Below are 27,500 nucleotides of genomic sequence, written 5' to 3'. Positions count from 1 at the left end.
AAACATTTTAGATAAGGATCTCAGATTCGCGAGATTAAACGGTATTTCATATCTAAAAGGCCAAACTATCGTACTGTTCCCGAATTGTAAGATTTTATTTGTTTATTTGCAAATTGATTGCATTCACGGTTATTTTTATTTACGTTTTATAATGGTATTCGAAGAATAATATAATTTTACTGTTGTCTTAGGTATATTATTAGGCTATTGTATTTCTATTTCGCCTTTGTATAACCGAAATTGGATGTTATTAATCATTTTACGGTGTTCTGGTTAACTTCCCCATATATATATATATATATATATATATATATATATATATATATATATATATATATATATATATATGAATTTGGATGTAGGCCTATATGTTGGCCCTATGATCCGGTGCTGACAGATATCGCGACTTGCACCGAAAGGCACTTACAATTCTCTCAACAGTTTTCCGAAGATATTTTAAGTGCTTCTTTTACAACGCCCTTTTATTATACAAGTTGCATCGTTTAGACAGCGCTTTCCCTTTGAAGTACTTTGAAGGGAATTTAAAATTAATTCTGCAGCCTGATGTGTAGATGCATCCCACTCCAGTCGACTATCATACAATAGTGTTGATGATTTTATTGAAATCAGGAGACGTTATTTTTCCTTTGCTACGTATTATCTGGCAATTAATTCAAGATCTATGTAGTAATCTCTAACATTTTTTTATTATTACACTGTAATATTCATGGCTGTTACTTAGGTTTGTTTTTACTCGCATACAATGTGGCGCGGTGTATATTTTTTTCTTTTTTTACCCGTGAAAGCAGGAGCCAATTACGCAATTGGGATAACTTGGGTCCGTTTACTTCGATCTATGCAAGCTCTTTTATTCACGCCTTCTTATTTATCTCTTTCTCTATCTTATTCTTCTTTAATTCATTTATATACGCACAGGCCTTTTAATTGTCTCTATTTATTTAAAATCCATTTATCCTGGTTACATAATTCCTTTCCCCGTGAAACCTAATTTCTAATAAATATATCTAATATATCTTATCATATTTTGCTCTTTATTACGAGATCATAATTTGCTCGATTTTTGTAACATTACTGAATTGCCAATTCTACTGGATATTTAGTTCTCTTTTTTTTTTACTTCATTATTTGTTTCTTAGGTATTTTCATCTACCTATTTCCAAGTGCGTCATCATCTTTGTCTCTCTATCTATCTATAAATAAATATATATATATATATATATATATATATATATATATATATATATATATATATATATGTGTGTGTGTGTGTGTGTGTGTGCGTGTGTTCACGTATAAGGTTTTTAATGTTTAATTAATTTGTCTTTTGTTTTATGCGCGGTCTCTGGATATATATATATATATATATATATATATATATATATATATATATATATATATATATATATATATATATATATGTGTGTGTGTGTGTGTGTGTGTGTGTGTGTAGCGGGGAGCACAACCTTCATTGTGAAAGTAAAATTGTTGCAACACCAAATTCCCTTATTGATGGATGAGCGTCTCTGAGGAGGAATTGTTGTAATGTGTTAACATATTCCTACTTATTTATAACCCATAAAGCGATGGCTGTGTAAACATACTTACACACCTCTTGCGCGGAAAGAAACAAAAGTCTTGTTTACATGTCATGCACTCCTGCCACCTAGAGTAATTCAGCCTTGTAGAGCAAAGTAGCAAACTAGGTGACAAAACTAATGTCATGGATAGTTTTCAACCTGCTCTACTCGTGTTAGGATATCTCCTGTATTACCACAACCACTGTTTAAGAACATCCTCGCCTTGGTCTCGGTTGATATGTAATGGGCAGCAGTATATGCAATGCATGCATTAACCACAGACATTTCTGCTGTAGAGTGGACACGGCCGGTGAAGACCGGAAAAATCCAGTTGCGTGAAGTCCTGCTGTGATTCAAACTTAAGCTCAGTTGACGACTTCGTAGTCGTTTGTATATTCTCTTGGCCAGTTTGGTCTTCTCTCCTTTTCTCATTGGAGATTTGTTTATACGAATTTTGTTTGGCCTAATATTTAACATTGAATGTTTTAGTTGGAGAAGTAAATAAATGAAATTGGCAAACAAGCTGGAAATGAGTTTATTACATTTAATCCAATGCCAGTTATTTGTTCTTATTAATATTGAAGAAATCGTTCATTTCGCCTTCTTGAAAACGCTAATATGCAGATAGATAAAGGCTTTGCCCACCGTATTCCCTGTCAAGATTCAAAGGAGGCTTATCGAAGCCGTCTCATTTTCCACCAGGAATTTGTCTGTACGGCAAGGAATTCAGCAATGGATCCCGCAGGATATTGTTATAAGGTGATTTTTTTTCTGTGTGTTTTGTGCGTTATTCATCAGAATTCGACTTCATATTTTTTTTTTTATTTTCAAGGTCAAGATTTGTTTCATTAGTAGAGTACTTAGATATAAGTACACCATATTTACGGCCCAAAAATGTCAGAAAAATTTTTGAAGGCTGTCATAATATTCTAATTTGGTAATATCTACTGAAATAATGGTTTATAAAGTGAATTAAAATACAAGTTGATGATGTATGTATTACAACACGAAGGAATTTCCATTCCAGTTATGTGAAATAAAGTGCCTCTTCAGTGAAATATTCAATTTTGTTGGATTGCGAATTTTTTCATTATAGTGTCTTTCTTTTATTTTGTGATTGATTTATATTCCATCATTCATAGTTTATGAACATATATATATAAATATGTTTACATTTATACATAATTTGGAAGAGCTATAACAAAAACATTATTGTTATTCTCGTTTTTCAGATAGTAAACAAGTTCTTTTAAAAGCATGGAAGCCGTCATTTACCCTTAAATTTTCCCTTAAGAAATATCATTACTTATATTTTTAATAAGCTTTACTTTTGATGAAAGTAATCTATTTATTTTATATTCAAAACCTTGCAATAGATATGGTCAATAGTTTTGGAATATTCAAGTCTAACTCGTCAGTGGACAGTGGTATAATGGTATTTGGCGTGTGTTTTCCTTAGGAGGAAAACAAATAGGTAGTGAAGAGAAAAATTACACCTGTCCTCTTCAAATTAACGTGTATTTAATTAACGACAAGTGTGAAGCGCAAGTGTGTGAACCGTATTTCCTCGAACACCTGCTTTTAACGACGTATTGTTTTTTAAGTAATGACATATTGTCTGGAGAACACAGATAGCTCGCTGGAGGAGGAGCATTGGTGAGTAACCCCAGTCCAAGACGTTGCTGCTACTACGAGGACGAACCTTTGATATAGTTCTAGTAAATGCTTCCCTGTAGAGGCCTTTATCATGCTCTTTGTGTTGCTTATCTTACGATCTCTGTAATAAGAAGAATTTGCTGTCTGTTGTAAATAGTCTGATAAAAGCCTAGTCGAGATAGCTTACCTACAGTAGTTCCAATCTATTCTAGGTAAACCTTAAATTGGGTTAAGGGCGTTTGATAAAACGTGGAAAATAATTAATTCTTGTTATCAGATGTATTTTTAAAAGTACTTGATAAATTGCGCTAGGTTGTCTTCTATAAAATTAGTTTTTCAGATACCTTAGGCTAGCCCACCATTGTAGAGGAACCCTGTCCAATTGCAAAATTGTCATTGAATTTCATAGTAGAAAAAATTTTAGATTGTCAGAGACAGGTCTGATTAGGCAGAGTTTAAGGGAAAGTTAAATAATTTTAGTAAATTTGTGATACTTTAATTTCTAGCCAAATACATGGGCCATATCTGACCACGATTATTGGGGCAAACTATCTGTTCATGAGTTTTTGGACCCCCTTATAAAAAGACTAAGGATGGGGAACACCAGTGGGAAACGGTTTATTGGGTGGGGAAAACATCATAAACGAGTGATTTGCAGAAATGATAATGGTCAGAAATGCAAAATAAGCATAAGATAACCTGTTGGAAAAATATATGGTTCGTTTAAGTGGCTGGAAACAGGGCAAAGTGTGATTATTTAACATGTGAGATTTGTAAAAGGGTACAGAACCTATCAAACCCACCTAACTTAACCTAGTAGTTCCCAGTTCAAAAACCCTAGCCTGGCCACAGACCCCCCCTTCCCAGGTCACAACCCCTAGCAGGTAACACCCCCTAGCCAGGGCAAGCCCCCTGGACCCCCCTTCCCAAGTCACCTAGTCACAAACCTTCCCAGGTCACAAACTAAAAGTATAACACAAATAAATCCTTACATTATGATAAAGTAAATCACAAATAATTTCTTACCTTATGATTGACACCTACAACTTTTTTCTGTCTTGGCAATCCTTACAAAAGTTTTGCAGTAAAAAATGTGCTGGTGTTCCCTAAAAGTTAAGTCAGAATTGGACCTTTGAGGGATAACACAATGATCTTTAAAAAAAAAAAATTTTGCTTATTTATTTTGTGGTTATTTTTTAATTTCACATTTGTAACAATAGCTATATACTGAACGGAGAGCATTTCTATCATAATCAATTGCCGACATTAATGAAATTACACAAAATTTTAAAGTAGATTCATGTACTTCCCTTAAGTTCTCTCTATCAGATGTCAAGTTGATGGTTGTCAAGTTGAAACTGGAGGGGAAGGTGGGAAAAAAAAATGGCTGTTGTAGAACAACATCCAGGAATTTATGAAGAACTACTGTACCGTACTTGTAAGCTGTTGATTGCTTTAAAAAAACCTGATAGAAAAGTAATTTTAAAGCCACTTAAAGCTCCCCTAACTGATCGGAACCAAGCATGCACACTAATTCCCCTCCAGTCTCTAAGACACTTTGATACTATCTTGTCAGCAAGGGCATGGACACTCCCCTATATGTGCACACTTTTCTGTTTGTGCTCATTCCTGTAGTTCATGTCTGTCTGTGTTACCTCTTGATTCTACACACTTTTTTTTTTATTCTACGCGCTTATATGTATATGAACGCTCACTCAATCATGTTTGTCCTACTTGAGTGCTCTCTTCTACTAGCATGCACGCTCTACTACACACTCGTGCTCTCCAATGGACAAACATTCATGAGTTCCTGATCTTCATCTGTTGGCACTTTCTCTCCTTAGAGAGTGCTCTTCTTTATACACGTGCACACGTGTCCATACTTGCTCTACTGTTTGCATCTGCTCACCTGGTAATGCTTGCTCTTTAATTAGAGAATGATCTGTTCACGTGTGCTCTTCGGATAACCTGCACTCTTCTGGTCGTATGCGTGCATCTGTGCATACTCTCTCCCATTAAGATGCTGTCACCTGTTGAATCGAAATCCCCTGCAGGAGCGTATTGATAGCTTACCAGTCATATACTTGTACAGTATATGATTAGCCCCGTGTTCCAGAAATATCACCTCTCAGCGCATGATCTTCAGAGGAGGATTAGTGATGTGCAATTCACTGATGGAAGACTACTGTGAAGTACTTTTCATGAAATCAGTTTCCACGCATAAGGTCACTGGATAAAGAACCTAGCTATAAGAGAGGCTCCCTTAAGACACCTCGATCGACGAGTTCCTACAGAACTCATTCTTCCAGATGCTCCTTGAGTGATAGATCACCGTGAGATCATTGGAGAATCTCTGCCTTTTTAGAGGTTTGGCAGCCCAAGGACGCTACAGTCTACAGGTCTTCCTTAAAGTGACTGTGTTAACTCTTCAAAGGCACAGGCTGTCACTTCATCACCCAAAGCTAGCACAGGAATGAAGGAAACAAACCTCTAGGTCTGCAAGGAGTGAAATATTTCATGTAACCCAAGTTACTGCCCCAACTAAGTACTGTACATAAACTGGAAATGGGCTGAAGACACCCAAAACCTCACCATGTTTTTCCAGAACGAGACGACTTCCCCTTGGCCAAGGCGTGTGTAGTTTGTTAGACACGATCTATCCATTGGCTTGGGACTTGCAGTGCCACCCCTGGAAGGCTAGAGACCTTGAGTCAGAGTTAACATTCTTAAAGGTTCTGGCTCTCATCAGAAAGATCAACGGTCTGGTAGAGCCAACCAGAGCTTAGGTTAAAAGAGAGCAGTCTTCGATTGATAAGCTTTTCGGCACTCTTTAAGGCTCAAGACTTACTGTACTTTAGAACTTCCCTCTTCAAAACTGCCAAGGCAAGCCATCAACAACGCAGATGTCAAAGTATCCGGCTGGAGGAACTTGCTACGTGCGAGTCACTCCAACAACATATTTCCACCCGCTCTATCTAGGCAGAGGAAATTTTACATCTCTGAGGACTCTACTCTTCCTCTGCCGACAGAGACTGCCATCATGACCCTAACACCAGGTATCAGTTCTGTACTAAAGTCCGACACATCAGGATCAACCATAAAGTTGAAGGCAATGACTCCATTGAAGCTGGCCCTCTAGATAAAAGTCCACTACACTTAGTGTCTTCCTCGAGAAGATCAACAGATCCTGCTCCACCCTTTCATCCCTGTTTTGGTCAGCCAAGAAGAGGAGCGAGAATCCGCTATAGAAGGCAGTCCTCACTTGTGTCTGAAACGAGTTGGGAATTCCTGTCAGGCTATTTAGCAAGATGGCAGTATCACAGGGTCGAGGAGTGTACTGCAGATATCCTCTGACAAGGTAAAGATAGTAAGGTCCAGTCATGCTCAATCAGAGGATGGATTATATAGGGATGTAGAGATACACAACAGAAGCAAGAGTACTAGTCCAATGATTGTTACAGCAGACTCAGGAGAATGGTATGCCCTTTTCTACACAATCAATAACTATAAAGCTCGTCAGTGGCAGTAGTTACAAGGACATCTATCATTTATAGATGAGCTCATTCCACGTGGTTGTCTACATCAACGTCACTTCATTGATGTGTGAAGACACACTGGTCACCATCCGATGATCCACCCCATCGAAAGGTTCAACTTAGATTAGTGGCTGAAGGAAAGACAAGAATCTCTGAAGTGTCTTTCCCCAAATTTGCTACTTATATATGGATGCTTCAAAAGAAAGCTTTGGTGATCATCTAGGGAGCCAAATCGTTGTGGCACGCTGGTCCTGGGAAAAAAAAGAGCTTGTACATCAATCTGCTACAATCATTCCAAGTGTGATAGGCCACGTAGTATTATTGATGAGTGACAATGCCACAGTAATGGCATACATCAAGCAAGGAGGTGCAGTACTGTTACACAGCACCTCTGTTGTTTTGTGATGCAACTCACGAGTGGGTACTAAACAATACATAGAGTTTTGTTGGCAAAATACATTCTTGGTAGGAGGATTGTAAACGTGAACAAATTCAATCACCAGGGACAGGTAGTCGCAGCTGAGTGACTGACTTTATGAAGTTCTCCAACGATAAATATCTTCCTGATTAGGCTCGGCAGGTAACGCCTGAACTACTGATCACCAATCCTGGATCAGACAGCAGCCCTTGAAGATGCTTTTATACATGCGTAGGATGGCTTAAACGTCTATGCTTTTCCGCCATTCCGCCTGGAGTACTGTAGTCAGCAGGATAGTGTACTCACTACTGTACTCAAAATCTCAAGATGACCTAGGTGACTCCCAAGTGGCCCCATGCAGACTGGTATCCAGACTTTCTGATGCTTCTAATCAAGGCTCCGATAGAACTACCCAATCGGCCCAGCCCCATCTGTACAGACGAACACAACTCTGTGACATCCCTGTCACTTTGCAGGTGAAGACTATCCAACATCTCCAAATGAAAGGCTTTCTTGAGCCACTGCACAGTAGATATCTGGATACCTCCAAAAGTCATCTGCAGCATCGTGCCGGGCAAAGTGGGCCATCATTTGTGATTGGGGTCATATAAGGGTTACTTCTCCATTTGGAGCTTATCAAGCTGACTACAGACTTCTTTGTTTTTCTGCACAGAGAGAAACACCTTTTAGACTGTTAAAAGGCTATTGCTCAGCTTTGACCCAAGTCTTCAGATGGATGGAAATAGATCTTTCCTCTTTATGGGAATTAAAATACCCACATGGAACGTCACCAGAGTCCTTAGGTTGATGAAGGAGGCCCCTTAGAAACCTCTAAAGCAAGTGAAGAAGACCCCTTACGAACCCTCAAAGCGGGCATCTGACAATAATTCAAGGATCGAGATGGTTTTCTTACTTGGCCTGGCTTCAAGGAAATGAGTTGGCTAGCTTCTGCACAGATTGTCATTTCTAGTTAATAATTTGGCAGCGGTAAAGGTCACCTTCTCCTTTGTTCTTGATTTTATCGCCAAAACTCTAAACCTGGCTGTAAACGATCCTAGGTTTGAATCTTTTTCCATCTCCTCACGTAGGGAGGCAAGCGATGATCTGAATTATTTATTTCTGTGCCCTGTGAGGGCACTAAAATGTTACTTGAAACTGACTCAACAGGCCATACTTAAAACAGACGCGACACTTCAGACCACAACTACAGAACCTTTTTTATCAGCTCCAGAAGACTTAGGGAGATTACTTTTAAAACATCATCTCTTAGCTTTGTAAAACGATACATAGATAAAAATTCCAGACAGCAGAGGAGCTGGAAGAATCTGCACAGGCATGAGCTCATGAAGTCAGAGAGTGGGTTTGACACTAGCCTTAGGAAGAACCTGTCAGTGGGCTAAATCCTGAAGTCAAGAGTCTGGAAATGTCAGACAACCTTCACTGCCTACTGTCTATGAGAAATTGAGAATACACTTATAAGTCATTTGGCAGGTTATTTCCAGGACCTGAGGTAGCTGCTGAGCAGGTTGTATAGCATACCTAGCACACTCACAAAACAAAAAGCATCTTGTCTAAGATAGCAGTTACAATGTCAATACAGAGTGGGAGTATGTGTCGTACCTTTTTTTTTCTTTTCTTTCTCCTTTCTTGGGGGGTGCAGCAGTTGAATTGTTATGTTGCTAGAATGGACCTTGATGACTGTCTGTCTAATGGCAGAAACCTATCCTTTATCGCCTGAAATTTCAGGTCACAGGATGTGGAATAGATTTAACACTTTCTCCTCGTAAGGTCAGAGTGTTCTGATATCTTGGGATTTTAAACCAACCACTTTGGTTGTAGGGGCCTCCTCCCACAGAAGGATAAGTCTCCTATTAAAGGATGAGGCTTTGTATTCATGTAGGAACAAATCACAAATGGTTAAAAGTAGTTTGTGTTTATCCTAACTACAAACGTGAGTTAATTCAAGTTACACATCCAGCCTCTTATGGTGAAAGTCAAAGTGGCTATTTTGTGAGCTGGCAGGGAGGTAGGGCGTCCACTCTGCCTGTAACTACCTACACCTCGTTATAAATTTTAACACCAGAGTTAACAGTTTCACTGAACTCATACTCCTATTAAAGGACTCAAGTTTGTATAGTTAGGAAAAATACTCATTACTTCAAAATTTGCAATTTTAAAATAGGCTTGAATATATCGTTGTTATTCACTCATCCCCCTCATTTGGATTGGTCTGATGTGATGCATCTTAGACTAGGTTATGTTAGAATGTTTAAGTACACTTTTATTGACATGTTATGCATAGTTATGCATAGTTTTGTTTCCTGAAATCCAAGTTACAATTGAGGTTTTGATTTATGTCCTCTCAACCATAGGTAAATTGTGTAAAATGAATGAATTTCCTGATAGAAACTTAATTGAAAATCAATAAAACTGCTGCTTTTATTCTGGTTCCAAGTGAATGGTCTCACCAGGATTGAGCACCAGCACTATATGTCTGGTGAGTGTGGGGAATAAATGCTGCCCTTGAAAGCCAAGCAGTATCCGAGTGATGGACCTAGCTTGAGTTGGTCAAATAAAGTGTGAGTCTGTTACGAAAATTACTGCTAATTTGCTGGTAGTTGGTGAGCATTCCTGCCCTGGGCCAAGTATTGGCACTGTTTGGGTTAGGGTTGAATGTAAGCTTCCGCATCTCCAATTCCTTTTATGATAATGAAGGACATCGTGTCCTTACCCCGTCTCAAGAGGGGAATAGAGGGCATGGCCTGATGATTTCTAACCACATGAAGACTAAGTGTAGTACTTGATGTGTGCTTCATCAGTCCCCCGTTCTGTTGTACGTACGAGCACAGAGCCAGGTCAAACACCTAATTACCATCGCCATTCTTATGATGAAAGGTAGATTAGCTGGCTTCTTCTTCATGGCCAGCTTTGACTCGTATACTCCATATAGGCTAGCTAGCACTGTACAGTAGGTTACTTTAGAAATGACTATATACTATGCATTGAATTAACCATTTTGTTGGCCTTCCCATATAAAAATGTATGGACAGCATTCTTAAACAACTACAATACATCTATCTTGTATTTATAATTTCTCAAAGGTTTAAAAACAAAAAATGATGAATGTATTGCACAAGATATTTGAATACAGTAGTACAGTACTGTGTTGTAGAATGTGTTGCAAAGAAAGATTAAGAATAAAAAGAAACTTTTATTGTTTTAAAATACAGTACTTGAAGAAAGAAAATTCCATGGTATTGACTATTAAGTTCCAATATGCTCCTTATTACTTGCTTAAGAGTGTTTCATCATAATTGATGATGACATTCAATGTTTCCCTGTAGATAATAATGAGTTTGCAGGTGTGGTTCCATTGCTTTTGCTGTCTGGCTACATTTGTTTAGCTTTCCTAGCCAATCGTGGACTTGGTTACCCTTCCACATGGATGTGTCAGATGAGGATTTGAGGCTGCAGTATTTCTTGCTTGTGGGTGTTGCTGATACCTTTTTGGTACAAGGTCTGCTGTCTGATCCTACTCCAGAGTAACTACCCTGTTGTTAGTAATGAACTGTACTCATTTTCCAGATCATACAACCACTACACGTATTGGGTTTCTAGGTTGCTTGGTGGAATTTTGCATTTCTTTAAGGTTGATCCTTGTACCTATTCTTTGTGGCAGCTAGGCCATTGGTGGCTATTATCTACTTGTCCATAAAGAAATTGATTTTTGAGGCTGTTTGCCAGGCATTCGCTTCATTGGACCAAGCTAGTACAGTTGGCATTTGGTAAGCATGGCTTCCGTGCTCATACATTTTGTTTGTTCGAGAAGTTTTTATTGTGGAATCCAATCTTTCCTTGCGAGTCCCAGGATTTTCTGCCAATTGGAAATAGGAAAGTTTGCTTGAAATGGTGTTGATATATGGGTCAAAGGAATGGCAATAAATAAATTTAGATTGAACTCGGAAAAAAGCCTGAATTTGATACAATGTATGTGTTATATTAAGAAACAAGAGATTGAATGGAATAAGAAATGAAGATTGAATATTATGGATATATACTATATAGGAGAAACATCATGACAAAGTGATATATATTACTGTTACCAATTGACAACAAGGACACTTTTTTTTTTTTTTTTTTTTTTTTCAACAAGAGATGTAAATATATTGAGCAACTGTATGTATATTAATGGTCTTAATTTCAACTAAATGAGTATACTTGTTGCCTTATACAGTGTTGAAATGGCAAAGACAATTGTATTTAGTAATTTTCCTTTGCTTCTATTCATATATTGAAAGCCGCTGCAGTTAACTGTGGCCATGAATATCATAAGCGTACAGTAGTAGTGACAGTAGCAGCATATGGTGTTATGTATACTACTTCAATATGCTATATGTGATGTGTAAATATCTTCAGATAAGTAATTAGTGTCCTTATTCGAGTTACTGTCTTACCTGTTGAAATAAATTCTTTAATGTATGATTTTGCTATTTTTTTTTATCTTGATAAATTGTTTACTGATGCATGGAGGTCATACTTTTACTTCTGAGTCCTCCAGTTTGTGGAAAGTTCAGCCTTGGATCAAGGACTACTCCATTATTTTATATTGATATTGATCTAGAAAGAGTAAACTTTTCTTTGCTTAAAATATAAATTGATACTTGAAAAAAAAAACGAAGAATAAGTAACCAAAACAATTTGGAAAAATAGTTACAGTAGGCCAAGGATTGTTTAGATTTAGTAGGCAAATTAGGTGTAGAACTTATGTTTTTGGAATATGCAAGTGTTTTAGGAATGCATATGGCTGGAGAAAATTAATCAGATTTCTACAGTAATACCCTAAAGTCAGTAAATTGTACAAAAACAAAATATACTCTTAATCAGTTTCATCACTTCAAGCTGGCTTGTATGCACATGTATGTTCATATGTAATTGTAATAAGCTGGAAACATGACTCGAAAATCCAATTTAAAGAGAGCTTGACATTTAGCTGGAAGTATTGTGACCTTTGCATTTGTTGATGTATTTGGTATACAGTGATGCCTCAGCATACGAAAGTAATCCGTTCAGGATACGGTTTCGTATGCTGATTTTTTCGTATCCTGAGTCGCGTTTTACATGTAAATAGCCTAATCTGTTCCAAGCCTTACGAAAAGACACCTTTTCTTTCATAAACACGCTAAACTGTAGTAATAAACATTCAATGCAGCCATTTCTGTCATTCAATAATTAACCCAACCGTTAAAAACAGCTTAATCCATTCCAGAAACCACCATGAGATTATTCAATAATGTAGTTATAGCCTAGTTATCCCCTCCAAGCCCTAAGAAAACGGTCCGTTTTCTTTACTACTGTATAAAAGTTACGGTACTGTATGTAAAGCATTTGGATCAGTGAAGGTGTATTGTTACCTGTATACCTAAAGTAAGGGTTGATACCCTGAAAAAAAAGGTACTGTACTCTCGGCGACGAGTTGGGATCTCGTAAGCTTTTCGTATCCTGAAAATTTTTTCGTATACTGGGGCATAAAAATCTTTGTATCGCTTTTCGTACCCTGAATTTTTCGTAATCAGAAACTTTCGTATCCAGAGGTATCACTGTACTCTACGATACCATTGATAATAATTGGGATTTTCACTGTAACTTTTTTTTATCATACCTTATTGACCTTAGTCTATCCTTAGTCCTAGATACTAGGGAAGATTATTACTGTATATGGCTGTAAACCCTTTGCCATATCTTGATATAATTTGCATTAGCTCTGTGATAGTCCTTGTTACTAGACTTTTATCTTTGGTTCAGGATGAAATGAGTGACTGATTTTGCTTCTATAGGGACAGTGTTATCTAGTTTTCTCTCTTGGTGTAATGGCGACCAGGGGCCGGGGTTTATAGTGTCGATTATGATAGTTCTTGGTTTAATCGTTTTTGTTCTTTGATCTCATTTGGGGTTTATAGTGTTGATTATGATAGTTCTTGGTTTAATCGTTTTTGTTCTTTGATCTCATTTGGGGTTTATAGTGTTGATTATGATAGTTCTTGGTTTAATCGTTTTTGTTCTTTGATCTCATTTGGGGTTTATAGTGTTGATTATGATAGTTCTTGGTTTAATCGTTTTTGTTCTTTGATCTCATTTGGGGTTTATAGTGTTGATTATGATAGTTCTTGGTTTAATCGTTTTTGTTCTTTGATCTCATTTGGGGTTTATAGTGTTGATTATGATAGTTCTTGGTTTAATCGTTTTTGTTCTTTGATCTCATTTGGGGTTTATAGTGTTGATTATGATAGTTCTTGGTTTAATCGTTTTTGTTCTTTGATCTCATTTGGGGTTTATAGTGTTGATTATGATAGTTCTTGGTTTAATCGTTTTTGTTCTTTGATCTCATTTCATTGACTTGTATGTACAATGCTTGTCAAAAATATTCTTTACTCTGACTAATTAAGAAGAATAAGATAAACATTTTCATTTTTTCTAATATGCTGCATAGTTTTCAAGTTTCCTTGGGTTTTCATTGAAGTTTTTGGACTGAAAATTAAACTGTTGTTACTGTAATCAGATTAAAAAGTTAAGGTGCTTCAATAGATAGGTGAAAGAATATCAAGTGTGGTGAAGTGGGCGTGGAAGTGTATCGTATCCTTTTATTGTTTCTGATATTCCTAGTATCTGTAGACAGGTCAATAGGTACCGTACAATAATTACAACAGGCCAATGGTCCGACTGATTAATATGCAATCCTCGTCATTCCCATTTATTGAAAATTCTAGTTGTTAGTTCACTAACAAACCTTGCGTTATTTATGTGGATCGGCGAAGCTGGAAGGTGGCCAATAGACTAAAAAGTGCGAGGTGGCAACCCTACTAAACCACTGTTGTGGGTCGGTAGGTGGTGTGGCTGGGGGCACTCCAGCCACCTATCTCCACTCATAGCTCACAGAGCTGCCTCTTTTGGCTCTTAGAGATCAGCCATTAGACTTACTAACCATTGCTTTGTGTGCTTTCTTTCTCTTTTTCAGGTGGGTGTGGTTTTCTTCTGGATGCTCCCATGCGAACATGTCCTGGCCGCGAAAGGTCGCTCTTTTGTTACCTTCATGTCTTCTGTTGACGCAGACTCCCATCTGCTATGTCCGACTTGCCGGGGCATCGCTGTGAGCAGGATGTGCCCTGTGGCGAGTGTCGGGAGTGGCCTGTCTCCCAGTGGGAGAAATTTGGTCGTTGGAGGAACAAGGAAGCCAAACTAACCTCTCTCCCCTGGGGTCTTCCTCCGACGGGAAAAGAGCTCGGGCTTCTTGTTCTCATACCCCTAGATTTCTTTCCAAAGCTCCTCCTTGCCCGTCTTCCTCAGGGGAACGGTCAAGTAGGAGTGCTGACCGAATAACTCCATGGCAACCTCGGGGGTACTGGGGGTGTTGATGCTTCCCCTAGTGAAGCATCTTCACCTCCAGCCGGCAGGGAGCCTTTCTCCCTTGCACATGTTCTTCAGGCTTAGCTATCTTTGGGGATTTCTGTTCCCCCTTCGAAGGAGACGCTTCTGCAACTTCTTCGGCATAGCAGGAGGAGAGATCCGTCCCCTGTGGCTTCAACGTCTTTCGCCCTGGACGTGTGCAAGGTCCACCTTTCGCCCTTTCTTGGCCTTTCCACGCATACTGTAGACGACGTGACCGTTCCCGTTTGCCCCTCCAACTGCCTCCTGGTGACGATGTCCCCTCACCATCTTGAGACAGCATCGTCGCTTAACCCTAATCCTTTTTCCATGTACACTCGACGGAGGAATAGATGCAAGCCTCCAAGTGGGGTCAACGCGTTGCGTTGACCCCACTTGGAGGCTTGCGTTGCGTTGACGATTGTTGTGGATCAGTAGAGCTTGTAGGAGAGCGTCGCGCAGGCAAACGCTTACAAAGGAAACCCCAGGCTTTGAAAGAAGCTGGAGGCAGTCTTGGAAAAAGCTTTTCAGGGAATTGTCTTCAAAATGTCCTTGTCTGGTCAGAAGTCGTTTAGGAGAAGGATCAGATGTAGCGTGACGTGTTGATGGAGAGCGTGTGCGTCTATGTCGTCCTCGTAAAGAGGATCTTCTCGATCAGAAACTAGATCGTTTAGCGCATGAACATGAGCGCTTTGCTTGTGATCGTAAATGATGTTGTGATGTTGACCATCTAGCCCTTGATCGTGAGCGTGTTCCTCATGATCGTCTCACTCGTGAGCATGATCGACACGCCCTTGATCATGAGCATTTAGCTCACAAACGTGAAGGTTTGCCTCGCGATTGTGATCATGAATGGTTAGTATGTGATATTGAGCTGGTAGCTCGTGATCATGAAGCTCGTAATCGTGTGTGTGAACGCGCAGCTCGTGGTTGTAGGCGTAGTGTCCTTGATCGCGAGTGCTCAGCTCGTGATCGAGAAGAATTTCTCCTTGAAGGCGAACACTTAGACCACAATGACCTACAGTCTTTTTGGCATAAGCACGTAGTGCTTGAATAAGAGCGTCGTGCTTGAATAAGAGCGTCTGTGGGAAGAACGCTAAGATCACGCGAAGCTTGTGATGCTGATTGTCCTAAAGGACAAGAAGGTGTAGTCTCGTCCTGGCAATTGGGGAGCAGGTGGAGCGCTGACCGTAGGAAGATCATCTTGCTCAACCTCAGCAGCTGGCGAGGGTAGCGCACGCGAGTTGCAACTTTTTCTGTGGGAAGAAAAGGGTTTAGGGTTAGACAACGATGTTGTCTCAAGATGGCGAGGGGACATCGTCAGCAGGAGGCGGCTGGAGGGGCGAACGGGAACGGTCGCGTCGTCTGTGCGTGGAAAGGCCAAGAAAGGGCGAAAGGTGGACCTTGCACACGTCCAAGGCGAAAGATGTTGAAGCCACAGGGGACGGATCTCTGCTCCTGCCATGCTGAACAAGTTGCAGAAGCGTCTCCTTCGAGGGGGGAACAGAAATCCCCAAGGATGACTAAGCTTGAAGAACTTGTGCAAGGGAGAAAGGCTTCCTGCCGGCTGGAGGTGAAGATGCTTCACTAGGGGAAGCATCAACACCCCCTAGTACCCCGAGGTTGCCATGGAGATATTTGGTCAGCACTCCTACTTGACCGTTCCCCTGAGGAAGACGGGCAAGGAGTAGCTTTGGAAAGAAATCTAGGGGTATGAGAACAAGAAGCCCGAGCCCTTTTCCTGTCGGAGGAAGACCCCAGGGGAGAGGTTCGTTTGGCTTTCTTGTTCCTCTGACGCCAAAATTTCTTCCACTGTGAGGCAGGCCACTCCCGACACTCGCCACAGGGCACATCTTGCTCACAGCGATGCCCCGGTAAATCGGACATAGCAGATGGGAGTCTGCGTCGACAGAACACATGAAGGTGCCAAAAGAGCGACCTTCGCGGCCAGGCCATGTTCGCATGGGAGCGTCCAGAAGAAAACCACACCCACCTGAAAAAGAGAAAGAAAGCACACAAAGCAATGGTTAGTAAGTCTAATGGCTAAGCCTTGGGAGAGGGAGAGAGCAAATACGTCTGATCTCTTAAGAGCCAAAAGAGGCAGCTCTGTGAGCTATGAGTGGAGATAGGTAGCTGGAGTGCCCCCAGCCACCCCACCTACCTACCCACAACAGTGGTTTAGTAGGGTTGCCACCTCGCACTTTTTAGTCTATTGGCCACCTTCCAGCTTTGCCGAAAGATAATCCATATAAGTAACTACAGATTTGTATTAGGGAAAAATACAAATTCTTTCCATGTACTGTACTTACAAATGCAGCAATGTGACTTAGGATAGCCCCATGACACAAGGTAATTTTTCCTCATGTATCCTTACCGGTTAGGTGTTGAGGATTGTAAAGGCTGGCTGGATTGATTAACAGATGGGCCGTATTACTCAAATGAAGGTTTAGGTTAGGTAGGTTAGGCACCAGGATTTTTGGCTCAAGGTAGCTGGTAATTAATTTTATTGATACAAACATGCATTATTGTATGGTAGACTATTAAATACTGTACTACTGTAATTTCATAACTAGTTGAAACTATGTAGGAAGTACCTTTGCTCCTTTTTTATTTATATTTTTGGTGATGGTTGGCTACCATGCCAAACATATGTAGCCTATTCTACCATGAAAGGGTAACCATGAATCATCTGTGATTGTAATTGTGCACTATGTATCATGATCTTTTATCAATTTTCAAACTGTATTGGAGCTGTGGTATGTCATCTGTAATATGGGAAAAACCTTTAAAAATGTAGCAAAGTTAAGGTTTTATTAACAGACTTTCACTGTTTTCTTTGCACACTCGTGATTTGCCGTCTGCGGTCGAGTACTGTATAGTATGTAAACTTACTATCAGGTTACAATCTCAATCCTGTTAATCCACCCTAAGTAAATGTTCCCACTTGAACATTTTAAATTCTGGGCACCACCCCTTGTTTTGGTCCTGGGTGAGGGGTGGACTCAACAAGCTATACTACATGTACTTATAGTGAAATTTTTCTGTCATTATTACAGTACGTAATGAAATAGCTAAGATCTATTTTATATAAATACTGAGATACCTGTGTGAGGTTGATTAAGGAGTACTGTAAACTAAGCAAATTATTTAAAAAGTATTAATTTTTAAGGTAAAATTGGAGAAAAAGCTCAATGTACTATAATGTTGAAAAAAATTCAAAAATGAAAATACAGTATACATCTGTAACTACCATGACCATATTTAAAGACTGAATAATCACACAAGACACTCCCGTTGTATTGTTCCCCAGTCCCAGACCCCGAGGCTCTCTGGCAAGATGCATTCCAACAACGGTGGGACAACATCGATGTTTACGCCTTTTCCCCTTCCTGTCTGATGAGGAGGGTACTCGACAAGGCCAGAACATCGGTCAGCCTTTCAATGACCCTCATAGCTCCGCTATGGCATCATGCAGAATGGTTTCCGGACCTTCTGCAACTCCTAACGGAGCCACCTAGAGAACTCCCTCCATGACACGATCTACTCAAACAACCACATGCCAACATATTCCACAAAGCCGTAGCTTCGCTACGACTTCACGCTTGGAAACTATTCAGCATCTCCTCTCTGAGAGAGGATTTTTTGCAACAAGTTGCGATCAGGATGTCTGGACACCTGTGAAAGTCATCAGCAGCAGTCTACCAGGTAAAGTGGAAAGTCTTCTGTGGTTGGTGTCGTGGAAGGGGTATCTCTACACTCGATGCCACTATTCCAGCAATAGCGGAGTTCCTCGTATATTTGCGTGAAGAAATGCGCCTGTCAGTCTTGGCGGTAAAAGGCTATCGCTCAGCCTTAAGCCTCGCGTTTAGACTGAAAGGAATGGACATTTCTTCATCGCTAGAACTTTCCTTACTCATACGGAGTTATGAACTTACTTTTCCTCAGTCTGAAGTGAGGCCTCCCCCATGGAACGTGGTTTGAGTTCTCAGGTCTCTTAAGAGACCTCCCTATGAACCATTATGCTAGGCAACAGATCGCCACCGGACTTGGAAGATGGTGTTCCTGCTACCTTTTGCTTTGGCCAAACGAGTCAGTGAACTTCATGGTCTCTCATACGACATCGCCCATTCAAGGGGATGGGGAGAGGTAATGTTCAGCTTCATCCCTGAGTTTATTGCTAAGACTCAGAACCCGGGAGTAGCGGATCCATGATTCTACTCCTTCCGGATTTCGAGTCTTCGTTCTGTAACAGATGACCCTGTTCATCTCTTACTCTGCCCAGTGAGGAGTTTGAGGCTGTACCTTAAGAGAACAGCCACAGCCCGTCCTTGTGTACCTGCAGTCTTCGTCGGCACAGGAAGGATCAAGTGGAGGGTCACCAAGAACACAATATCAGCATGGATTTGCAAGGTCATAGGCCATGCTCTGAATCCAGACCCTCCTCCTTCACATCGCCCAGAGCTCATGATTCAAGGGTGTAGCTACGTCCCTGGCATTCAAGAGAAACTTCTCAGTGACGCAGGTTCTCCAGGCTGAGATGTGGAAACGTCAAACTACGTTTACATCCCACTACCTGCAAGACGTGACCCACAGGAGACTCGATGCGTTTTCTATCGGTCCGGTGGTGGCTGCACGACAGGTGGTTTAAGACCTCAAGCTCCTTATTGGACAAGTTGCAGAAGGTTGAGGGTATTGTTACCCGGTTTTAGTCTGCGTGAAGGAAAAGGTTTGACTGGCTCTTATTCTTTTCTTTATTCTCCCCTCTCTTGGGGAAGGCAGCATCCTGAGTTATCTGCACAAGCTGACCTCAAAGCACTGCAGGTAAACCACGCTCCCTTCTGTTTGATTGATTGAAAGTTTTCTGGCATCCTGACATCTGAATACTTAGTATCAAAACTAATACTGTTGCTTCCCCATACCCTAGCGAGGTGGTATTTGGAAAGTCTTGGTTACAACAGTTTTTCCTTCTAAAAAACTCGGAATAACTTTACCTGGACACCTGGATGGTCACACTTCTATATATCTCAACACACAGCTTGCGTAGACCATGGACCTCGCGTAGCAAGATGTTAGCGAGGTGCAGGGACTCCTTATTTTTTAGTAATGACATACTCAGATAAGGAGCCCCGGATAAAGCCAAAAGCCAGATTGGCATGGATGTCCACCCTTCCTAATGGGTGAGTTACACCTAATAGATAACGTGGTTTGTATTCCAGTTACGGAACAAATGACAAATTCGTAGATAATTTGTATTTTTCCTAACTATACAAACCTTATCTATTTATTCAAACTTGCCCGCCAGCCCTATCCCCCTTGAAGTCTTACCTCCGAGCAAAGTGAGCTAAATCACAGGTGTGTGAGTGGGAGCAGTAGCAAGCTACCCCCCCTACCACCCGCTAACTAGCGGTGTGGGTAGTTAACCCTCGCTAAACTTTAATGGCTCGTCATTTCAGCTACGCCGAAAGTAATACCCGTAATAAATATCTAAGGTTTGTATAGTTAGGAAAAATAAAAATTATCTACGAATTTGTCAAATTCTTCTATTATTTCCTTGATTGTCTCTTGTGGCTGTTCAGTCCAAATGTAACCTGGACCTAAGGAAGTTGTGGCCTTCTCTGTTAACAGGACTTTGGAAGCTTCCTCTGCTGTGACTACCCTGTCTCCTGCTACTCCTATAGTAGTGCTCTACTTGCGGTAAAGTTGAAATCACTGGTCGGTGTGGTTCTTGTTGTTGAAAAGAGTCTCTGGGGCTTCTTTCTCCATGGGAGTGTCTTCATTGGTCTCCAAACCTCCACTCAGAAGAAGGCTGGCAAGAAGAAAAAATGTGTACTCCTTTCCTAGTTCTTTTCCTTCCTCCTCTGCCTTGTCTTCATCAGATTCTTAGATGCTGCTGCTTCTAAGAATAGAAAGAAATCATCAATGAAGCCCAGGCAGACCGATTGACAGGGGTCAGGTGAGACTGACCGATTTCTTGCTGCTCATGCTTTGAGACTATGCTGTCCTGAAAGCTGACTCATACAGAGAAGGTGTGTCTACACGCTGTGTAAGTGCTCGGCATCATGCTGAAATGAGCATGTGCACTGTCGGTTAGGATAAAGGATGCCGCTCTTCTCCTTTCCTTTCTCCTGGATGCTCAAAGTACCTTGGTCCCTCTCTCTAAAGATACTTCTTTACTGAAGAGGATAAGATTGGCATCTTGTATTGTGAAAGAAACCGCTGATTGGTCTCCTCTCTTTTACGAGTGATGACTTATTCTCTCACTTGGGTATGGTCGGGAATACGATCCTGATGTCCTTGTGATTGATCTTATAATTGGTCTCCATGTAAACGGTCATCGCAAAATCATTTTGGAATCGATCACTGTGTTATCTGTCTCTTGTGACTTGGGTCTTTGCACATCACTCGAGTAACCAATGGGTCCTGAAGAGGAAGGATGCGGTCGTGTCCCAATTCTCAGGGCAAGTTAGACAGGCGATGATGTCTTTGAGAAACGCCCTGTTACTGGAGTCCATGTCTCTCTTTCTTTATAATGACATACAGGCTATAGTGGAAAAGTGTAGAAAGGTTAGCCATGACTCCATCATTCACCATGCAGTTACATTCAAGGGTTCAGACTTTTTGAAGGAGCGGCAGCGAGACTTAGAGGACACGGGTATCGATAGTTAGGAAATTTACAAATTATTAAAAATCTTTTTTGTTTTATTTGTAATTTTGATGTAATGTTATTTATCATACTCACTGTATTTTTTTTTATTCCAGACCATAGAACACACCTTGTTTGACCACAAGATGGGTGAACCAAATACGGTGAGTTCAGGGTCCGGAGAAGTGACAACAGCCAACCGTACTCGCAAAAGAATTCTCGATCCTTTGGAAGTCCACGAAGATGATGGGAATGCTCGTCGACCGGGCATATTCTCAGATTGGCATGAAACATTAAAAAGTTTGGGAGTTCCCATAAAAAAAGGTTAGTAATGACTCATGTATTGCATTATTGTTATTTTAACTCGTGTGTGGTACTGTTTTTCTCGAAAGTAACTTATAAATAATGTACTTAACAATACATGCTATTACAGTACAGTACAGTAAAGTATACTTTATACCAAAATTGATTAGACTTTTGAATTGATATACTTACTGTAGAAAATTTTTGTATGTAAGTTCTTATTGAATTTAGGAAAATGTGGACATTCATTTTAACATACAATTTATGCTTAATGAGTAGGTCTGCCACTCAATGGAAGTTTAACATTTAGAAAAATTTTGAGGGATGAAAATACGGTACACTTTGGGCAGGAGACATATTTCACTTAATGATGCAAACTATTTGTTTGATGTAAAAGTTTCATATGATCACAGTTTTCACTATACAGTAGATTGCATTTTCGGTACTTTGTACGTACAGTACTGTACTTGCAAAGAAAACGTTATAAAAAAAGGCTAAGAAAAGGCCTTAGTTGCCAGTTTGTGTAGTTGGAAGGTGCTGTATGTTAAGAGACTGGACTACACTTTTCTAGCTGGTTCTATTTAACTTACCATGTATTCTTTTTAAATATATGTGCTTGTATAAGCTTATGCACATGAAAAGATTAAAACTTATATCATGCCTTCGATGCATTTATCACTTTTCGGTTATAACTATTAAGCTTTGACAATGAAAACTCCTTAGGCTATTAGTCCTGGTGGCCCTCATTTAATTTAATTAGGCAAAGATTTTCCTCTATACTGTTTCCTAGATTATTTAGGTTTTACTTTATTATAAAGTTTTATTTTATCAGTGATAAAATTTTCATGGTTGAGCTTGAACTTTGATCGTTGCTATGTGACTTGCAAGTGTGATGTTGTACTCTACAGTAATTCCCACCTTCTATGAAGTTGTTACTGGTGACCCCTCTAAATTTTGATGGCATTAAAGAAATTTCCTGTAGACATTAATATTCTACTTTTAATTTGAATATTTATTTTTCTAGGATTCATTTCAATGGAAGGTAACCATCCCAAACAAGGGGAAAATGAAGATATAGACCAGGGGCTGGCAGCGGACTTTGATGATTCGCTGTCAGGATTAGGTGTCGATATTAGCACAGTAAGTATGGATGCAATTGTTATTGGTGTTTCTGGAACTCTTATTGTATTTAGTAATTGTGGTAAATGCTTGTAGGGATTTAAGAGTTTGGTTTTTATTACCATTTTCTAAGTTATTACTAAACTTATATGTAAATTCATTTGATATCCAAAAGCTAAGTTTTTTTGCGAGTAGATTTAAATTCTGGATTTTTTGCTATGTACCGGTACATCCTTGCAAAAAAATGCTATAAAATTAAGGCATTTTCCAAGAGAATGAGACCAACCTGACCTCTCTATGACAAAAATTAAGGCTGTTAGAGCAATTTAAAAAAATATACTGCAAAATGTGCTGAGAAAAAAATAACCCCCTCGGGGTTAAGGGTTGGAAATTTCCAAAGAGCCTGGGGGTAAAAGGGATAATGAGGGTTACCCTTGTCTGGATACCTTTTATGGGATGAGTTGCTAATTTCAATGTTTATTTAACGATGATAATTATAAATGTATTTTATATATCTAGGCATCCTACAACATGAGTGAAGCCTTGCTGGCTCTGCCAACCGTCCCACTTCTTAAGCATGAAATTGATAAGCAGAGTTACACGTCATCTACTCCCGCCGGTTTTGACGAGTCTTCGCAAAGCAACACTACGGACCGACTATTCAAGTGAGTTGAAAGTTTTCAAAATTTCAAATGTGACACATTGTTTGAGTGATTTTTGTGTTAGATATCACATTAAGGTATTTGGTGTTTGTGTTAATCCAGTGAAAGATAGGTGCAATTATTGATGAGTGTTGTGTGAAGTTTCAGTTTGTACTCCAAAGTGACCATATTGTCACCTGCTGTAGGTGTGAGATGCAAAAGTGGCAGTTATCTCTGGGAAAAGATATCCTTGTCCAGTACTGTGTATATTATTTCCTCATTGAGTACTAATCATAATTTTCCAATTGATTAACTTGAAGGCAAAATTTTACATTGATGTTAATCATATAAAAAGCTGACAATACCTTACAATCTAACTCCTCATTCTTTGCGTGTTGGCTTGCAAATTCTCTATTGTTTTCTGGAGAATGTGTGGGATTTGGACAGTTGACCTGATAAAGGTGTATTGAAAGATTAGTATTGTGAGGTTATTTGTATTGAAAAATTATCATTGTGAGGTTATAATTACCATTCTCTCTCTCTCTCTCTCAAGTTTATCATTGTGAAGTTATATTTATCATTCTCTCTCTCTCTCTCTCTCAAGTTTATCATTGTGAAGTTATATTTATCATCTCTCTCTCTCTCTCTCTCTCTCTCTCTCTCTCTCTCTCTCTCTTTCTTTCTTTCTTTCTTTTCGAGTGCCATGCCCAGTGGTTATATTGTGAGAGGATAAATGGATTGACTTTGAAAGGCAACAGTTGTGGTTGATTATTTATGAAGTGAAAATGATGATTGGAGCCATGTTGGTAATACGTTGAATTGTGGTTTTGAAACTAATAGATGTTGTTTTATATATTGTAAATCACAAGGATTTTCCTTATCTAACTTGTGTATGAATTGGTCATCTGTAATGGTAAACATTGAAGGTTAGATATTTCACTTATGTTAGAATCTATGTTATTTTGATCATGATGTATTGCATATATGAAAGGAATTTTAGGTTACCGATAGTTAATAGTTGATAATTTTTTTTTTTGAAATTAGGGATTCTCTACTTCAGTACCATATCTTTGTATGCTTTTAAGTATATGTGGATTTGTAGTTCTTCTACGCTAATAGATTGTTTTTTTTTGGGGTGAACGTTGATAGTTGTTTTTTTATTTTACAGTGTTTTAGTGATTGGATTTTGGTACAGTATTCATCTGTAAAGATGAGTTCAACCAGGTAAATTGGGGGAGGAAGCGCTGGTGGAAAGGTGGGTTCCTTTTAGTTATAATTTTTTTTTCAGTGTATAAATGGAGATGAAAAATTGCGTTGTTATCATGCTAGCATGTTGATAGGCTCTTTTATTTTCTTTGTTAGTTAGCTTTTTTTATTGTCAGTCATTAATGTTGAATGTTTTGGAATACTAATACAATATTACACTTCAATATTCAGTTGTATGTGTTATATAATTGCCACTTTTGTATCTTGCTTTATGTTTCGTGAATGATTATCTGAACTTCATAGAAGCAAGAAATACTGCATAACTAAGGTTGGTTTAATTTATCTGTATATTTTTGTTTTAATTAGCTTTGGTTTATCTTTATTTTTTATGTCTTGATTTTCATTTCCCCCTCCTTCCCAGCCTCCTACTATTGTACAGTGTATTTTTTAAGGAATTTTGACCTTTGTGTTTTGTATAACAGAGAATAAGCAAAAACTAAAATGTGGCATATACAGTAAATAACCATTTCAGTCTAGTTGAGAAGGTAGCACATGATAAACTTAGTCATTTTTTCCTCTCTCTATTGTTCAGAACATGACATGAAGGGATTTATTAATGGTGATGTCAGGTTTTTTGGTTTATTTGGTGATAGGACTTGAATTTTGCATCCTGTTTATGAGTGTCATTTAAAAGAGGTAAAAGTATTTTTGTCGCTGCCATGTATAGAAGATCAATGACTTGGTTGAAATATAATTCATCTCCTGAAGTTAATATGAAAAGGCAGCTGTTCACATCAATAGTTAAAGCGATTATGCTTAAATGTGTAATTTAGAAACTGTTTCATTAAGTCAGCCAAGAAAATGCTTATGAAGTAAAATATCTAAATTCAGGAAGTCTTAGTTGACCATTTTTTTTAATACTTTACATAACTTGTAAGGAATTAGGCAAGGTAAAAACTATTTTAATGATTATTCTTAAACTTTTTAATCTGATGTTTTAAATAGTTCCCACTACTATAAAGGTTTTTTCTGAAGTTTAAATTCATAATGTATCACAGCACCTATTTAATAATTTGCTGATCATCTTTTCTGTGAATGACATTGTCATCATAGATTTGCCAAAGTTGTATTAAGTGATGAGTATCATGGTCACATATACTGTACAGTAGGTTAATTTCTAGTACATGTGAGGACTGAACTTGTTTTCAAAGAAGTTTATGGAATTATGGGGTGTAGTTCGTTTCCAAGGTGTGTAAAGGATGACGTTAACGTTCCAAAAGGTTTATAAAGGGTGAAGTTTATTTTCAAGATTTATGTGGGTGTGAAGTTGGTTTCTGAAATATATATGAGGGGTGCAGTTAACTTTCAAGATATATTTAAGGGTTGAAGTTTATTACCTCTGCCAACAAATTTAGGGGTTATATTTTACCCCCTGTTTTTTTGTGTGTTAGTTTGTGAATAAGTTTCTGGCCACAATTTTAATCATAGAGTATGAAACTTGCAGGGATTAACTGTTATGTAAAAAGTTAGAAATGATAAAATTTGGAAGGTCACGGTCACAGTCAAGCAAAATGTCCAATTCACGTAAACAGCCATAAGTTTGGACATCGTTGTCACAGAGACTTCAAACTTGGTTCATATTTGAGTTTAGGAAAATCCACGCCAATTAATACATGTTAAGGTAAAAGGTCAAGGTTGAGCAAAAGGTCGAGAAAAGACCTGCCGCGGTGGAGGTGTGCGCTCTACTGAGTGCCTCTCTAGTTTTGTATGTGTGAGGGATAAAGTTAATTTGCAATATATGTGTGAAGGATGAAGTTGATTTCCCAGATGTGTGAGTAGTGAACTTAAATTTCTAAGGTAAATGTAAGGATGAAGTCAATGTTTAGTACGGTATATGTTTCATGGAAATTAGTTTCCAATATGTGTCTGAAGGGTGTTGTTTAATTTGCAAGATATGTTTGTTGTGTAAAGTTTAAGTTCCAAAATATGTGTGGGGGTGAACTTTGATTTCCAAGGTATGTGGGATGGATTAAGATAATATTCAAAATGTATGAGGTGTGAAGTCAATTTTCAATACAGTATATACTTGAGGAGGGAAGTTAATTTTCAAGATACTGTATGTGGGAGGGTAATGATTTCAAAGATGTGTGTGGTGAGTGTAGTAAATTTCCAAGTTGTATTAGTGGTGTAAATTATTTATTTTCCAAAATAGGCCTGATGAGTGATCATTTCAAATATATATACTGTATATATTATATATATATATATACACAGTAGGGTCCCGAATTATGCGAGAATTTGGTCGATGAAAGGCCTCGTGTAATTGGAAATTCGTATATTTCGAAACACATCATGGCGGCAAACAGCAACCTACCCGTCAATGTTTTTTTTCACTCCATTTCTAGCTTTCTAGCTATATATATACTGTATATACACTGTGTGTGTATGTATGTGTGTATATATGTATGTATATATTATATATATATATATATATATATACTGTAGCTTTTATCTTAACAATACTGTAAGAAATCCTTCTTATAGATTTTTTTATAAAATACTGTACAAAATTTCTTTTATGGATAAATAAAACAATAAAAAGTTGTTAAAGTTTTGATAATTTTCTATGACTGTAGTATTTACTACTGTACTATGCATAGCTTACTGTTTTCAGTATTTTCCGAATGATGTAGAATTATTTCCTATAGATACAAAAAAACAAAAAAGGGTTTTCAAGGTTTGATACAGTATCTAGCAATAGTTAAAAATTACAGTATAGTACTGTATATCCATGATGACACTCCCACACGTAAACACGGCCAGTAGGCGCAAGTGTGCAGTAGGCTGCTGTACGATAATCACGCTTTTTTTTGCCCTGAGCGGTCATTTCACTAATGATAATTTTTCAAAGTTAATATAATTTCTTTATGCTTATAATTCGTAATTATAGTTAAAAGTAGG

At 38.7% G+C, this 27,500-nt stretch overlaps 1 protein-coding gene across 6 annotated transcripts in view; it reads left to right on the top strand.

Moving 5' to 3' along the window:
• LOC137622962 (transcription factor CP2-like) overlaps nucleotides 1–27,500 on the top strand; it is a 230,113-nt gene that overhangs the window by 158,997 nt on the left and 43,616 nt on the right. For 4 of the 6 annotated variants that reach the window (XM_068353553.1, XM_068353555.1, XM_068353552.1 and 1 more), the window contains exons 3-5: nucleotides 21,387–21,594; nucleotides 22,598–22,713; nucleotides 23,212–23,357. In XM_068353553.1, coding sequence (XP_068209654.1) covers nucleotides 21,387–21,594; nucleotides 22,598–22,713; nucleotides 23,212–23,357 — 470 coding nt within the window. Of the gene's footprint in view, nucleotides 1–1,776; nucleotides 2,358–3,012; nucleotides 3,255–21,386; nucleotides 21,595–22,597; nucleotides 22,714–23,211; nucleotides 23,358–27,500 lie in introns of those variants that run through there. The other 2 variants (XM_068353554.1, XM_068353557.1) reach the window with 2 other exon arrangements.

This window comes from Palaemon carinicauda, chromosome 30 (genome assembly GCF_036898095.1).
Source record: "Palaemon carinicauda isolate YSFRI2023 chromosome 30, ASM3689809v2, whole genome shotgun sequence".
Taxonomy (NCBI): Eukaryota; Metazoa; Arthropoda; class Malacostraca; order Decapoda; family Palaemonidae; genus Palaemon; species Palaemon carinicauda.
The sequence above is the reverse complement of the archived record's forward strand: the minus strand, read 5'-3'. Positions and strand labels throughout refer to the sequence as shown.